The following is a 17,492-nucleotide window of genomic DNA, read 5'->3' as shown; positions in this document are numbered from 1 at the left end:
GGCAGGGTTGGTGCGTATTACAAGCCTTCAACTCTCAGCGGTTATTACGTGGATATTAATTTATTTTTTATTATTTAATTACTCATAAATAATTTTAGAAGCTTTGCTTAATGATAATTAAATTATATATTTAATGAATTTTTTTCACCTTTTATATTTTGTGCTATTTACATATTCTCTAAATTAATCCAAATTGTATAAATTATATTTAAAATTTTTAATTATTGATCCCTACAAAAACCCTATTTTTCCTCTTTCAAATTCGTCATTCTTCCTCTTCCTCCTAAAACCTTCTCTCTACAACTCTTCTTCTTTTTACCCCTTAATCTCGTGATTATTATATCATAAAATCCTAAGTTTCAATAATCGAATATGGCGACAATGTGTGACATCTATAGGGAAAAAATTGAAATTTTTTATCTTAACAAAAATAACTCAGCAATTGAGAGGATTTTATCAATTTTGAATTCAATATTACTATCCAATAACAAATTCAGTTTTCTACTGAATTTACCTATCGGCTATCAGTTCAAAATTGATTGTTGCAATCTGTAAAACGGGTTTCTCTGCAGCAAGTGCTTTTTCTTATTCCAAAATTCTCCACAAAAGCACCCAGATTTCTTCTAAGCCTCCATTGCTGTTGCATCTCCACATCATGGAGGTAAGAAGCCAAGAACTCATCTGTCAAATGTACCATTTCGGTCTTGACTCTTCTTCTTTCTCTGTTAATTCCCGGTACTGATACAATTCTCCTCCTGTCTTACCAACAGGGAGCGGAGGCCGAATGAAAACCTCGACTGGCTTCGGGACATGAACTCTAAAGTGCAATTCCCCAGAAATTCCTTCACTTGAATCAGAACTACCAGACTGGCTGCTAACAGGTTCTACCCTAATCCATCCTAAGCCAGATATAGCTATGTCACACGCAGGTCTGTTGAAGAAAGGCATACCAAGAGAAACCAGTAAAAGAATCAGTATACAGAAATTTTCTTACACAAACATCACAAAAGTTTCAAACCTTTGCATTCAAATTTTCTACTTTGTAATTTATGAAATCCACTGAATTGTGGAGCAAAGGGTGCATAATTTACCTCCTTATATCTTCATATTTTATCTGCAACTGTCTAAATATTTGAAGTCCCAACCAGTCTGCCTTCTGTTTTCCAGATGGAGGTGTCAGGGTGGCTCCAACCTCCTTCTGCAACCACCAAATTAAAACTTCAGGTTCCAACAAAGAATCGGACCAAGCAAATGACATCAATAATTGTAAAAAAGCTCCAGAAAGTAGCACTACTTGGTAAAATTCATCTGCTTCAACAGTGGGAACAGAAACTTTTGGCAACTGACGAGGTCCATAGAATGTCAAGCATGTTTGTGGAAGAACCTGTTGTTTGAAGGAGAAGTAAGTTGACCAATAGATCCATTGTGTCGAATAATACCAACCACGAAGTAGAAGAAGTAGAGAGAAACCTTGACAACATCTATCCTGACAAGACCTCCCCAGAATATAGAAAGTCCATTCAGGCCTACCGAGTTTGTTTCATCTTGTGTTCTCTTATTTGAAACAGTCTGAGAAACCTATGAAAATGAAACTATGATAAGAGTTCTGAATCAGTCAAATTAACAAGGAGATCTGTTGAACAAAAACATACAGGAAATGAAATGCCTCTCAGGCGATTTTGTGGAGCAAGTGAAGGAAGATCTACAGCATGAACAACTGCTGCTTGCCTGTGGTGCAGATGCACGCCAGGTGTGTCAAATAGTTTCTGCAGCTCATTAGGAAAATTATCATGGATTTAGTTGCAAATGATACCAAAATTAATAATATAAAGATTGATTAACATCTAAAGCTTCCTTGGAATGAGTAACCAAGAATTTTGACATTTTTAAGAAATGAAAGATATTGAATGTAAAAATTCAATGTTATCATAGAAAACGAAAAAGGCATGAAAAAGGATCTGTATCTCCACCAGCTGTAAAAGTTCGTTTTGAATTCTGGCTTGATCTATTCTTTATACTTCATTTCCCCATAGCTTGATATTTCCGGATATCCATAACAACAAGTACCGAGGCCATAACAGAAAAGATTACTATAGAAGAACTTACACCACCCCCTTGAAAAGCTTCAATTTGGATGGGACCAAGGGTGGTTCCAGGAACGGCAGACTGAATTGGTTTGTATTTTTGTGCAGCTGCTGCTACTGGATCCTTTTGTGCCATCATTTCTAAGGTTGGAAAAGAAATAAACAAATATGAATCATTTTCAGTATACCTTCATCTACCCCACAAGAAAACGAGAACCCAAAAAAAAAAAAAAAAAAAATGCCTCCCTACACAGAGGTGACAAGAAGAAAAAATAACGGAAGGTGCTTACTCAGCATAGCATTTATAAATGCAGATTTTCCAACATTTGCAGAGCCCTGCAACCATCAAAGTAATTCATGTATCCTCTGGTAAGACAAACCTAGCCATAGTTCAAATAATTTAAAGAAGAAGAAAAGGGAAAAAACAAAACTAAAAACGAACAGGGCAGGAGTACATTAAAAGCACAACCAAAGACCAACGTCAAGGGATAGACAGAAAAGATCAGTAAATTTCGGAGCAGAAAATCAATTCAAAGAATATAAAGAGTCCACCAGAGTTGAAGGCCATTGGCATAAGTAAGAAGGCAAAAGTTTATAAGTTGCCGATGAAGATTTGAATGTCATTTAAGTAACAAAATTATATAATACCAAATTAAAGAGAAGCCGGTTTGAAAGAAAACAAGCATCCATGACAAAGAATGGGGGATATTGGCTTCAGCAAAACTGTAAATCGTGTAGAGAATTTAGAAGCATTTAAGCAGAGTCCGAATTCTAAAAGAGTGGAAGACCACAATGGACAGTTGAGAATCGGGAAGTGCATAAATTGCTTATAAGAGTTATATGAACTGATGTGATTAAGTCAAACAAAGAAAACGGGCATTCATGGCATGAATGGTGGATGGCAGCTTCAAGTTTACTAACCAGAATGTATACATCGCGGCCCTGCACAAAGAAACATTGAAGTGTCAATATAGCCATTTGAACCATGCACAAAAAAAACCTATAGTACACCAAATATCTGCAAATAAAATAATAAGAAAATCTGGAAAAATATCTGCCACAGAAGATTGACTCAAATGAATGTGATGAATCAGACTTAATAACAGACCTTTTTCTCTTTTTGGATCTCTGATATTACACCAGAAATGCCCACCAGTGACTTTGAACTAGTCAAGTGAATGCTCAGAACACTGAATAAAATGAACAGATTATCTTAAGTCACCTAGGAAATAAAATCGGTAGTTTTGCACTTCATACTCATGTAAAGAGAGCACAAAGAAAAAGAAGGAAACAACAGGATTTCACAGCTTAGAATAAGAAAATTAGTTAAATAAGATAAACATGGCAAGCCTGGTCTCCATAGATGTACAGTAAGAATACCAAACAGTGGAAACACGAAGTGCATAAACATACTTGAGCTTCTTCTTGATGGTGCCCTCTACTACCCAATCAGCTATGCAATTCAAATCGGTGCCTTTTGGAAGTAGATCAACCTGAAGTAGATAAAGAATAAGATCCATTTGTTATAGCCCACACCTGGATATGCAAGACGACACTCAGAATATGGGAAAACTTACCTTTGTCACAACCAATATAATTGGATTTGCCCCAGCAAGATCACGGATACGCGCCAAAAAACTACCATTGAAATCCACAATGTCAACCTGGAAAATTATGATTATTGTTTCTCATCTATTTTTTCCCCCTCAAGGTTAAATTGAATGTCTACCTCATAAAATATTAGTTACTCACCAGTTTAACTATCAGTACTTTTTCATGTCTTAGGTGTGAGAGCTTATCGCGAAGGTCCTCAGCTGAAATAAACAGTTTCCCACCAGAGTAGCCTCCATTTCCACCAACAGCAGTGATCATATGTCCATGTGATAGGAGCTTACATCTCCCACAAATGAGGGTCCTAAGCTGCCGGTGTCTCTTCTTCTGCAGCCAATCAAATAGATTGTAATCATCACTGAATTGGATTAACTGTTAGGAATCTAATAGTCAATCCGGTTCTTTTCAACTATTGGGGTCCGGTAGTTAACTGAATTTCCTACTGGATGCCTACCATTCAGTTCAATTTAGTGTTAGTCTTAGTAGTATAGTACTCTTCAAGGAAAAAAAATAAAAAATTTCTAACATAATTTTAAGAGAAATAACCGTGTACCAACTCGTAAACGCCGGGGTCGATGTAACCTGGCGCTTCTAGTTCTTGGGTCTGTAACGGGGCTCCACAGCCATAGCAACAAACGACGGCGGAAGAAACCTTCGCGCTGGTTTCCGACTTCCTTTTCTTCTTCTTATCCTTCTGCCTCCATGCGACCTCAACCGCCACATTCTTTTGGTGCTGAAGGAAGACATCGCCACGAGTCGGAGCGGCAGCGCCAGTACCCTGAAGAGGTGCCTGTGGACTCGCCGTGCAGAGGATTGGACTGAATTTCGAGGGGGAAGCTTTAATGGGGACACTATAGTTATTGAGATTGTGTGTAGGAGGGATTAAGGAGAGTGAAAAGGAGAGCGAAAGCATAGGTTTGGGCGCCATAGCTCCACCGTGGAGATCTGCTCCAGTGAACAAGGAAGAAATGCGTGGATGCTTCACAGTCTAAGTACTCCTGCGAGAACCCATTGTGATTTTTTTTAGCAAACCAGTAGCCAAGCTCCAAGGTGACCGACCATTTGTCGGACCTGATTTGAAGAGTAGTATCCGGAGTCTCGAAAGTCAGACCTATTCCAGATTTGAAACTCATTCGGATCTTGGGCAGAAATTATTGGTTAAATATAATTTTTCGCTCTCTATGACTTTTGTTGCTTCAGATTCATGCTCAGTGATTTGGCTTATCAAACACTTATTTTTTGCTTAAACTTGCAGGAAATATTCTTGATAGGAGCAATGAAGATATTGGAAATTTAAGAATTAATATCTGCCTACTGTAGACTCCTTTAATAAATTCTCTTTTTGGGATCAATTTCATGCTTCACTAGCCGTTTCAACAAAACAAACCCCGTGGCAGAGGCATATATATCCATGGCAAAATTAATCAAACTCAGAAATGCAAATCATACCGTTTAAGAATCTTCCCCGCCCTCCGCCCCTGCTCCGCCACTTTCCAACATTCCGATTAAAATAAATGGGGAGTACAGGAAAGGAATTTTCACACTGATGACAGAAAAGACTAAGAACGTATTTCATGTTACAACAAAGTCCAAAACTTGTAACTCAAGTTTCTACTAATTGTATTAGACTGCTCCACTACTCTTCTTCGTTCTGATCTTCTTTAACAAGCTTGATCATGTCGTCAATCCGAAGAATGGTAATAGCTGCCTCTGTAGCAAACTGGTAAAAGAAGATTTTGAAGTTTCATCAATGGAACTAAACAAAAATATGGTGATTTTAGTAAAAACGGACAAGGAGGACAGGGCAACAAGAATCAAGATAATATGGCTAGCCAGCCATCAATGGACTATTCTACAAACACAAACTGATTCCATATCTAGTAGTTGTCCTACTTATATTTTCCCTTCGAATCATACCTGTATTATCTTCACCTTGCTCATTGCAGGTTCAATTACTCCAGCTTCAAGATTGTTGCGAATTGTTCCTTTCAAAAGGTCAAGCCCCATGCTGCAAAAAAGCAAACAAAGATGTGTCTGTGAGAGAGAGAGAGAGAGAGAGAGAGCAGGGGGTGGGGTTTGGTGTATAATCATACCTTGAAAGATGCTGCTTATCTGCCTTTGTCTGTGCTGTATGGTGATACGCCCGAAGTTTTGCAACCAACTCAGTCGCATCCTTAGCAGCATTCACAGCAAGAACCTACAACATCAGTTGCAAGTTTTTAGTATTTAAATAGAACGAGGAAAAACCTCTCCAAAGGAAATATATTCATTCAGCAAAAGCACTCTGAAACACCTTTGGTATGATTAATAGAGATTCAGCAAACTCAGCTATAGCCAACTGTTCCCTGGATCCCAGTGTAGTAGCAAGATATTCCAAGAATACTGATAAAGCAGATTCTACTGCTCCACCACCGGCCACTACCTATTTTCAGCACAATCAAAAACAAGAAAAATTTATCATCTTCAAATGGAAGCATAACCATCCTTACTATGCACTGGAACATTGCAAAGAGAAGATGCTGGATGTTATAGATTGGAGTAGTTCATTAAATAGAAGCAGGGGATTACCACATTGGACTCCAGAGTTCTCTTGACAATGCACAAAGCATCATGCAAAGATCGCTCCATCTCATCAAGCATGTAATCATTTGCACCTCTAAGTATTAGCGAGACCTGCTTTTTGCCAAAAGAAATAAGAAGGATCATAAGATACTAATCTATCAAAATAATCACCAAATTCCCATAAGTCTGTAAGTAATAGAAATATGTCACCACCTACCGCACTATTAGTTTTGGTTCCTTTCACCAAAATAACGTCATCATCAGCAATCCTTTCCTCCACAACTTCATCTGCATATCCCAAAAAGGATGAATCAAATGTTTCCTCTCCTTCCATATCCGCAAAGGTGGTAACCTGCAGATTGTCATAATGCAAATTTATTTATCTTCTTTTGATAATAAATGCAGATTTATTAAGGAAAATAGAAATATGGACCTAAGTTCACATAAATGCCGATTTTAACTAAACATTATAATTTGAATTAGATGACTTAAAATTTTGTTTCATTTTATTTTATTTTTATTCCTAATCCTATGTGTTGATTTTCAAGACTCCATGGATTAGCTCATGGAGAAAAGGAGAAAAGGCATGTTGGAGAGAAAACAAGAGGAAAAATGAGGTTATGGACTTGTTTCCAAACCCTCCCCATGAAACTCTATTTATAAATGATAAAAATGTACGATATTACAATTATGCCCTTCACTTTGAAAGAATGAAAAAGAGACAAGAAACATAAACTCATTACATCAGTGTCATCTTTATGAAATGACTTCTTATTTACCATCATGCCACCTCTCTTGGTCGTGTGGGCTTGAGCCCATCTTCTAACACACCTCTCTTGGACGTGTGGGCCTTCCTTAGTAGTAGGCTTGAGCCCATTTTCTAACACTCCCCCTCAAGTTGGGGTAAGAGAACATCATAAATACCCAACTTGTTGCAAATGGTAGTCCACCTCAATTACATCATATCTTCCAACACCCCTCAAATTGGTGATCTCTTTGTTCTTTACCAAGAGACCCAATTGACATAATATAATAGTGAGAGAAGAAAAATCACTCCTAGCCGTATGACAAAGATCCGTACTCCATAGTCTGAAACACTCTTCGCTCAATTTCAAAGATGGAAAAGTAGCCCAATTGAAGGGCACAACAAAGAGACTACTCACTTTCTAAGGGTAACTCAAAAAACACCTCTTGGGTGAATAATAGACTTGACTCAAGTTGGATGTTGGGCACACTCCTATACTTGTTAATAGTGGGTCTATAGGCATTGCTCGGAAGTGATTTTAACAAATAATAAGATGCAGTAATAAGTTCCTCCATCATGGTGTCCCAAGTATGAGTACGAACTAGGCACCGACTCTCAAAGGGTAGTAATAGGTGATAAAATATAAGACAAAACCAACTTTAAAGGATTTGAACCAAATATAGTGATAATAATCACTAAAGTGGGTAATGCCTGTCATCCACAAGACGGCGATAAAAGACCCAGGGGTACCAATAAAAAGTCTCAAAGGACTTAAACACTCATATAAATAAAGGAAATAAAGGACAGTAGGAGAAAAGTTGCCAAATAAGGAGGGTCATGGGAATCAAAGGAAGATAAGATGTTGGGGCCACCATGTGCTTTATTCAAATCTCCATCATATGCGCCAATGCCGATAACAGTCAGCAACCGAGGAGTCCTTCAATAATAATGTCTTAGTCAAAGAGACACAATAGCAACAACAGATATGGGCCAAGCCCAAATAACACATACCAAATAGTGATAGTTTTTAATAAGGACACATGAAATGATCTGCAGAGAGTCCATCCTTGAATAAGGAACCGAGTAATAAGCTACCAAAAATCCAAGATAATAATCAAGCCAGAGCCAATGGATCGAGTCAGACGAAGGCAAGTAACCGAATCAAGCCGAGTCAAGTATCAGTCTAATATAGAACTCGGGACCGGGACCCGAACCCGTATAACAAAGGCAGGAAGCAAGTGGACCTTGTCAAATTAACCCGGCCCGAGTTGAGCTGAGTCGAGGCCAAGTTGACCCGACTTGCTAGGTTAACCCAAGCAGAACAGAGGAAGCAATGCTTGGGTTGCTAATTCATTGATTCGGGTCGCTCGGCAGATTAAATCAACAGAGAGATAAGTTATCGATAATTTGAATTAAACAAAACAATATCGTCGTCTCCCAATGCAACGATACCATAATATCACCGTGCGACTTCCTCAACGAAACAACACCTCTCTTCTCAGCAAAAACCTGTTTCTGAGGCGGAGGAAATAATCTAACGAACAGAAAAGGAAAGACGCTAAGGCAGCACCAGGATGTAATGCTCGCAATGAGATGAGCTAGTGAAGGAAGTGCATGTGAAGAGACGACCAGAGGAGATTTCCGAAAAACTAGTAACAAGATCAAACCAAGATCAAATTTCCGGAAATCAATCCGCAAAGTCAAACTTGAATGAGCGAAACTTTCATCAACAACGCAATCTCGGATTATTTTCCAAACGATATTTCCATAAGCATATAATGACCTAGATGACAGAGGCAATAGAGAGATTATCGGCAGTATGGTGATGCTATCAGAATAGTCGCCAATAATAATCGATAGACAGTGGAACCAGCGGAGACGAATTTCTGAAACTAGCAACAACTGAATCAGAGATCCTGGAAAAGCAGCAACGAAGAAAAATAGCAAAGGAAACTTTATGACCGGTGATAAACTCCTGTCAGCAGAAGAACAACAATGAACCATCATTAATGTGGAATAATTTTCCAGATTGACGGCAAAAACAAGCCGAACAGAATCACAAAGCAGAAGAAACCAGCAATCGTGCTTTCGTTTCCGTTATGCTGTCGTCCTTGTATCGTTCCGATACAAATGATTTCCGTTCCGATGCTCAATCTCATCTTTGGCTTCGACACCAAATCTGCCACCACTTTTTCAAAATGTATGATAATGGATGCTTCGATATCATCAGTTTGGTTCAATCTTCGAGTGCCTCATCCATCAAAGGACGTTCCTATCTTAGACTAGGATTTGGTTTTGCTCTTTCAGCCCATGCTTATGCTCGGGATCACCATCAGTATCGCCTTACGTGTGGTATTTCCATACTGGCTTATCCATAATGGCTTATCACCATCCTCATCATCATACTCTTCCTAGGGACATCATTTAGGTCTTTCACCAAGTGTGATCCTTCCGCTCGGGATCATCATCATTCTCCATTTGATTTCAGCATTAAGTGCCCAGAAAAAAAACTTGAAGGCCGGAAGCTTCCTGGTCGTGAGCGGAGATAGAACTGTGTTGCTGCATGCGATTTAACGTGTAGCAAAGAAGAGATGGATATACTAGAGATTCTGCTTATCACGTCTTGATGAAACGCCTTGAAGATCATCATCATACTGCTTATGGACTTGTTTCCAAACCCTCCCCTTGAAAATCTATTTATAAAGATAAAAGGTACAATATTACAATTATGCCCTTCACCCTATAAGAGTGAAGAAGAGACAAAAAACATAAAATAATTACATTTGTGTCATCTTTATGAGATAACTTCTTATTTACCATCATGCCACCTCTCTAGGACATGTGGGCCCTCCTTGGTCGTGTGGGCTTGAGCCCATCTTCTAACACTATGTATCTATGATTTATGTTTAATTTAGTTGTTAATATTCATACTAGTTTCTAGTGACATAATGAAGAGTATTGTAATAATGTAAATACAAATATTAAAATAAATGGCACTTTTGAAAATAACATGACTTGTCTAAAGAACAAAATGTTAGCTGCATCTAAAGTTGGCTAGACTTGAGTCCAACCTCCTCTTCCTCAAATATACCAGAGGTGAGACAACAGAGTTTATGACAGCCATCTGAAATGAAGAAGTTAAGACATCATAGGACAACAGAACAGAGCAAACAAGTGAATTTTTTGCCGATTGATGTATGACACAGTCAGCATGATACAAGTAACAAAGCAACCCCTAATAAACTTTCACATACACTAAATGTAAGCCACTGAACATAATAAAATTGGAATTAGATGCTGCACACATACTGTGCTTAATATGTTTCAAATGAGAAGCATTAAATTACCACAGTTGCACCAGTTGCCTTGGCAACATGTCGCAGATCCTCTTTTCTAACTCGTCTCACAGCAATAGCCCCAGCTTCTACAAAATACTGCAGATGACAAGGACAGAGAAGTTGTAGTGAAACATCTTCCATAATCGCAATTGAGTAGAAATAAAACTTTCATGCATAAATTTGCTTATAACATCAAGTCAGAAATGCTGATACGATTAAGTTTGTAAATGCGTGAAATTCAACACATACCTTAAGGGACATATCATCAATGCCCTTAGTTGTTAATACAACATTCGCTCCAGCTTTCAGAAGCTTTTCAATTCTTTCTTTTGTAATGTCAGCCTCCCTGTGAAAACAAATGTTACAGCTAAACTTACAATCCCTGTGCATCACAGGTCTGAGCCTATTGCAGTATTTTCAATTAAATATATAAGATCAAATCATTCAGATGTTTGCATCTTCGTATTTTTATGCAAATCCTTACAAATTTACCCCTCACACGTGCCCTTAATTCTACAAGAAAATGCCTAGTATTTTATTGATATAAAAACTGGCGAAGAGAACTAAGGTCAAACTATCTATTTCTACATATGAAATTCTCATAAAACAAAAAATGCCAAAACATAAGATCATGCTAGTATGGTTACCCAGGGAAGATTCCATCATATCCACAAACATATAAACTGGGGTTAACTCAGGCTGAGCCAACCTGGATCAATTAAGAAACCGACTTATTTGGCTCCCACTTGGGTATGTAAGAACTTTTAATAAAACTCGTCATATTACATGGAGTAAAAAACTCTGAGCAACACTGCACAAAGTTCAGTCAAGTCCATAAAGGGCCTTTTATTTCTATCCATAATGAGAGAGCCACCAGATATCTCTCATCCCATGCATGAGAGAGAAATTTGTCCCTTCTCCATGTTTTGTACAAAAATGTTACTAAATAATATAGCTCAATGTGAAATAAGGAACGAGAATCATGTCCTACATTTTTTTCAGTAATCTGGCTGCAAGTTTTCTAATTTGTGCAAAAGATATTTTTTTACTAATATTTATAAATGACTTTATCGTAATATCTTTCCATTATGATTCCACAGTCCTCAGCATATCATTTGTGAAATATATTAAGTTTCAAATTCAGTGCAGTATATAGTAGGAATCACCTTCGACGAATTTTTTCGAGTTCCCTCGGATCACTCACTAAGACTTGGACGCCCATCTGCATTTTAGTTTTTTGAAGATTGAAATCCAGGCAAGCAATCCTTGCAGGAGCAACTCTAGTCGGCATTCCTTGTGCAGCACGACCTGTATTTAGAGCATAACCATTCAACAAATAGCTCTCCCTAGCACTTTTCCCATGAGCTTTCAAAATATTGATGCCCTGAAACACAGACAAGGTCCTGTTAGGCTAAAATTACATTTTTTAAAAAAAAAGTAGAGCAGCCAAAGGGAAAAAAATAGGACTGCATCAACTGACCTTGATTGGATATTTAACCTCTCCCCTTGCATTAGTACTTTTTACTGCCTGAACTGCATCTACAACCTAGAACCCAATTATGTTCAGTAGGTGCACATATTTCCTTCTATAACAAGAAACTGGGACCAAAAGATGATTGCATTATGTATTTATTGTAATGGGATTAAGTATGTTAAAAATGGGGTTGTAATGGCATCAAATTGTCATAAAAGAAAAAAACATTACAACCCCATTTTTAATATGGACAAAAACTCAAGTTTAATATTTAGTTTTGATTGCCAGGACACTTATGTAAGAGTTGCATTTAAATAATATAATCAAGAACTTAAGCTTACCAAGTTGGCAAAGAAGTCACTATCACCGGAGATCAATTTTGAAGACATGCTGGTCTTGGCACAATTCACAAGAGAATCTTTTCCAAGCTTTTCAACCTATGCAAGTGATATCAAAGTTGGATTAGTCACACAACAGGCTATGGAAAATGTGGTTTCCATAGACCAAGTAAAAAGGACATGAATGTGCTCATCACTACACGGAAAGCCAAATTACCAAATTATGAATCCAAGGACAACTATCATACCTTCACTGCTAATTTTTCATCAACATACTTGCACGCTTCTCGCATAGCAAGCTGTCCAAAATTTAAAATTGGATTACATGTTTGTAGATAATAGGTGTTCATCCATAATTACACTAAAGACAGGTCCTTTTAGAGAGAATGATTCAAAATAAAACATCTACGAAGGTTTTCAGTTTGAAACTCACTCTGTACCCACTGATTATAGATGTGGGATGAATCTTATTCCTCACAAGGTCATTGGCTCTCTGTCACATAAAAACATATAAAACAATCAACACCCTCAGTCACTCAAGATAGCATTCAGAGTACAATATATAATACTTACACCATACTAATTCACAATATAATGTACAAACTTGCCTTCAGCAGTTCTGCAGCAACAATAACGACTGAAGTTGTCCCATCTCCAACTTCTCGATCTTGCAGTTCAGCCAACTCTACAAGTACCTAATAATCCTCAACATAAAGAGAAAGATAGTTAGATGAAACAGACATAGTACTATAAACAGAAGTGCTAAAGTATGAAGTTAAATACCTTGGCAGCTGGATGTTCAACTTCTAACATTTTGAGTATTGTAGCTCCATCATTAGTAATTGTGACATCTCCAATATCATCCACGAGCATCTGAGAAAAACAACCAGAGAACCAAAAACAGAAAGATGGATGAAAATCCAAGCTCGAGAAGCACCATATAATTTCTAGAACAGTGAGAAAGGGATTTGATCATGGAAGAAGAAATAAAAGAGCAGCCCAAAAGGGAGAAAATAAATGAAAAATACGTAAATACAAGCAATCAATGAAATGACAGTGAAAGACATTGCAGATTCACTCATATCTGCCCAAGGAATGCAAATGATGGGCATCCCTGAAAGTGTGGGTCATGAAATAGTTAAAATTGCACTGATAGTTTTTATTTTATGAAAGAACTAAATTTATTACTGACTGTCCTATATAACATGTTGAAACCGTAGAGAAGGCGCAAGATGAATATAAGAAGGATGGGCCCGGTCGATATTAAATTCTCAACACTCCCCCGCACGTTGCCATTTGTGGCTCGTGGAAACAGGTGGGAGCGAGACTCGAACTCGGGACCTATCTTGTTCTGAAACCATATTGAAACCAGTTACGCTTAAAACCTCGAGGCTTTAGTGAAGGCGCAAGATAAATATAAGAGGGATGCGCCCGGTCGATATTAAATTCTCAACATAACAGATTCAAGATTTTTAAAGTTTATTCAAAGAAATACTTCACTATATGACATATCAAAAAAGCTTGTCCATTTGGCTCAATCAAGAGCCCATAATTTGAGTTTATGCAATTTTAGTAAATTTATGAACTAGGATGTTAACAGTTAGACAAGGTTTTATTAGATGTTCTTTTTTTATTCCAATTGGATTATTTATTGTTTAGGCTATGTTCAATTAGGCCTTATTTGGAAGCTCTTATACCCATTAGGTTTTCTTTATAAGTTTTAATCTTGGCCCTAGTTTCTTGGTTTCTTTTGATGTTATGATCTGGGCATTGAGTTTAAAGCTTAGTGGTCATATAGTGCCACTATAATCTTGTCATAAAACAATTTATGGATAACTGCCTTCAGCATTCAGTGTGATGCTGTCAAAAGTGAAATTCAAATACAATGTTTCCTCTTTCTTTTGCTTCTATTTTTTTCTTATCATTTACTCTTTCATCTCCACCAAGTTCTTATTTTCTTTTACTTCACAAAATTCATCCCAAAAAAAAAAAAAAAACACTCCCAATATGACCAGAGCTCATTACTATATCTTGACAACATAGTACAGGCCTATAGCTCATGTAGCTAATTACTATAGCACCTACTATAGTAAACCTATTGTGATATGAACCATAAATTTTAGGGTATCTTTTTTTATTTTTCTCTTCAGCCCTATTTATCTACTTTCAGAGTTTTTCTCCTATAAACATAATTTCTGTTATTTTTCTTCTTTAAACATTAAATAATTTGGTTTTGTAGTTAAGAGCAAATTGGTGACAGACCTTCCAAACTCTTAACCTTTTCTCTAAACCCTAGTTTCTATATACTTATCAAAGAAAATAGTCTCCAAACCTATTCCTTTGGAGAGGAATTGTTATGTTTCAAATCAGAACTATATGAGCATGGAAGATACTTCACTATATAAGTATCTCCTTTTCCATGATTTCTCAAAATATTTTTTTATATTTTAGTGCATTTTTTTAATGATATGCTTTGTTTAATGTTCAAGGATACTTTGCTTTTTTCTATAAATTTAGCACACAATTTGGTTTTATTCTGGTCAAAGTAACTCATCCCAGATGTACTCTTGGACTAACAGGTACAGAGGCAAGCACCTTTAAATAATATTGTTTTGGTACATCCTACTACTTTCGTTTCACAGTTATCATAGACAGAGCTTCAGGAAATAACTCCTTGGTTGCTTCCAGCAGATTTTTATGAGATTGATGACATATCTAACCCCAGTAGCACAGATTTCCTTGCTGATTTCTTAACTAGGAATGCTGCTTCCCATTTAACTAATACTCATTCAAATGATTAGATTGATTTTTTTGTTTTTATGTGATTTCTGTACATCTTACACTTCAGTAAGTCCTATGCATCCTTCATCATCTTTAACATAATCATTTGCTCATTATATTAAAATATATTTCTCAAAAAAATTACATTAAAAAATATTATCACTGTCCATGCCTTTAGTGTAATTAGTTCATTTTGGCCTTATCCAATCCATTTGCTCTCCCACTTCACCATCACTATCTTTAATGACTCCCCTCTTACACAATGCAATTCCAATTTCTTCCATGCAAAACTTCAGCACAAGCAGAACCGATCTATCATTTTGCACATCCCATGCACTAAGCATCTGAAATATGGGCAAACAATTTTTTTCTATTAAAAAAATAAGTTATCAATGAAACCTTATTTTTTGGTTCATATTTACAGCTGAGACATAGAGACATTTAATCCTACAAAATGTAATAACTTAAGGCAGGACAGTTCGCACCATAAAATTTCAAACAAAGATATCAAGTGGCAAATAAAGTCAACAAGTAATACCAAAATTTCAGAAAAGACAGTCAAACAAGTATAAAGTATAGGATGGGAACAATATAAATACTTCATGGGCCCAGACACCTTAAAGCATGCACTAATTTTGGTGAGTTTAAAGATGAGCAGTTGGTATTCAGTTATGAACAACTGAAATGATCCAATAGACAAATCAACCCATAGTAATAGTAACGCTATCAGGTTTGATAAATTGGAATCTACAAGCATCCACATGAGCAGAAAGACATGATGACAAGCGAACATAAGATCTCTGTTGTATGCCTTAAGAAAAAAGCTGGAGAACATAACATTTTCTTGTTCAAAGGAAAATCATGAAATAGCTCTTCAAAAAGAATCCCGTTTAAAATGACAAAGACTGATGGAAAATATGAAAAACCAGCAGCCAAAGCTGGCATATGAAATTACAACAGAAGTTTGTTTTTTAGTGAAAATGAAACTTCCCAGATTTAAAATCTTAAAAAACGAAAAGTACAAGCCAACATAAGCATTCCTGGACAAAAATCGGCAGTTAATAATTCTATCCCAAGAGCACCTTATTTGAAAAACTTATTTGATTCACAGCCACAAGCAAGCAACTGGAAAGACCGACAACCTTAACCAGGAATCCACATACATTACGCAAAAAGAAAAAAATTAAGATTTATGGGGGAAAAGGCCTCCCTTTCGGAAAATAAAAATAGAATTCAGCTAGATTATAATGCCAGGTTTTCAGCTCAAGAAATCCAGACATCCTTGCAGTACAAAGATGGAAGCGCCTATGCTTTCTAAGTTTCAGCAAATAAGTGATTCACTTCATTGCTCTATCAGTCAAATAGAATATGTGACAAAGACACTTCTATTAATCTTTGACAGTGAAACTTTGGTGTTTAACGTGAGACGATTCTCTTAATTTAGTAGAGCAACCAAGAAACTGCAGCTGTTAGTAGCCTAGTAACTCTTTAGTTACAACAAAATGTTCAACTTTTGATTCCACGGAAATGCAATCAAGAATGCACGAACGCGAAATGGTTTCATCATACTGATCATATTACTCGGAACAAAAGTGAATGAAGTTGACAGCTAATGGATACAAAAGTGAATGAAGTTGACAGCTAATGGATACAAAAGCACGGATCAAGGAAAAACACGTAATACGTGTTTTAATGATGATACTGTTATTTGATCAAAGAGTAATGAAGGCAATAAACGAATCGAAAAAATTACAAGACAGAAAGCAAACCTTGTCCAGGCCAACAGGTCCAAGTGAAGACTTGACGATGTTAGCAACAGCTTGACAGGCAACAACTGCAGCATTCAAAATCAAACTTTCAACAACAAGTGAGCTTAACTTAAGACGTCTATCAAAACTATCCCTCCAAAATAACATAAGGAACTTCGAACACACCATCCACGGACCACATTTCAAGGACTGATAAACCAACAACAGCTTATCACACTTCAAGACAAAGAAAACGTTTGAATAAGTTACCATTTTGGGTTCGGACGTCTTGCCCCGCCTGGCGTTCTCCAGGAATATCCGGAGTTGCGACTGAGAATGCCATCCTAGACGGAAGAGAGGTTGAGTGGGAAAGGGTAGAAGGAAGAAGGGGTTTCTAGGTTATGGGAAAAACTTTAGATCCGTCTTAGGCGCAGAATGATGTTTCTGAACTCCTTCGCTACAGTTAAAAAGGCGGAAAGGAAAGAGGGAAGGGCGAGTGAGGGACAATTGCGCACTCTCGAAGCTTCAAAACTTTGGAACATAAGCAGAGGAAGGGTTTTTGCGGTTTCTCTTTTTATAAAAGCCGGATCCCCTGCCTGTCCTACCGGAACTCGGGGTCGGTCGGAGTTGGTCGGGTTCATTCAGATTTTTTAAACCCACCCCATATCACCATTTTTTAAACCCCGGGTTTCCTTCTTTTTTGTCAAATTTTGGGTCGAGGTGGAAATACTCTTTCCCCACTCCATATCACCATGAGTTTAATGGACCATTTTGTATTATTAAATAAATATAAAATAAATGGAAAATATTT

At 37.1% G+C, this 17,492-nt stretch overlaps 2 protein-coding genes across 2 annotated transcripts; both read right to left on the bottom strand.

Annotated features, from left to right (window-relative positions):
* Positions 1-427: 427 nt before the first annotated feature.
* On the bottom strand, positions 428-4,736 carry LOC137948411 (putative nitric oxide synthase). Its single transcript, XM_068794500.1, has 13 exons — positions 4,249-4,736; positions 3,837-4,022; positions 3,662-3,748; positions 3,498-3,577; positions 3,193-3,274; positions 3,006-3,026; positions 2,375-2,420; positions 2,107-2,225; positions 1,653-1,766; positions 1,471-1,578; positions 1,295-1,384; positions 1,092-1,198; positions 428-931 (listed from the first exon to the last, which is right to left on the bottom strand). Exons 1-13 carry the CDS (start codon positions 4,621-4,623, stop codon positions 685-687), a joined length of 1,662 nt encoding a protein of 553 aa, XP_068650601.1. The 5' UTR covers positions 4,624-4,736; the 3' UTR covers positions 428-684.
* Positions 4,737-4,996: 260 nt separating this feature from the next.
* Positions 4,997-17,213, bottom strand: LOC137948560 (T-complex protein 1 subunit alpha). The gene is made up of 17 exons (XM_068794647.1): positions 16,952-17,213; positions 16,703-16,767; positions 12,936-13,025; positions 12,761-12,847; positions 12,586-12,645; positions 12,401-12,451; positions 12,156-12,251; positions 11,821-11,886; positions 11,507-11,724; positions 10,590-10,686; positions 10,350-10,436; positions 6,475-6,609; positions 6,264-6,368; positions 5,989-6,117; positions 5,789-5,892; positions 5,613-5,703; positions 4,997-5,415 (listed from the first exon to the last, which is right to left on the bottom strand). The coding sequence occupies exons 1-17, from the start codon at positions 17,022-17,024 to the stop codon at positions 5,332-5,334; spliced, it is 1,638 nt and encodes a 545-aa protein (XP_068650748.1). The 5' UTR covers positions 17,025-17,213; the 3' UTR covers positions 4,997-5,331.
* Positions 17,214-17,492: the final 279 nt, after the last annotated feature.

The sequence above is a fragment of the Aristolochia californica genome, unplaced genomic scaffold (genome assembly GCF_029961685.1).
Source record: "Aristolochia californica isolate CCGP_79_NKW_82.1479 unplaced genomic scaffold, dmAriCali1.0.hap1 SCAF_13, whole genome shotgun sequence".
NCBI classification, from domain to species: Eukaryota; Viridiplantae; Streptophyta; class Magnoliopsida; order Piperales; family Aristolochiaceae; genus Aristolochia; species Aristolochia californica.
Note: the sequence above shows the minus strand (reverse complement) of the source record. Positions and strands in the feature narration are given on the sequence as shown.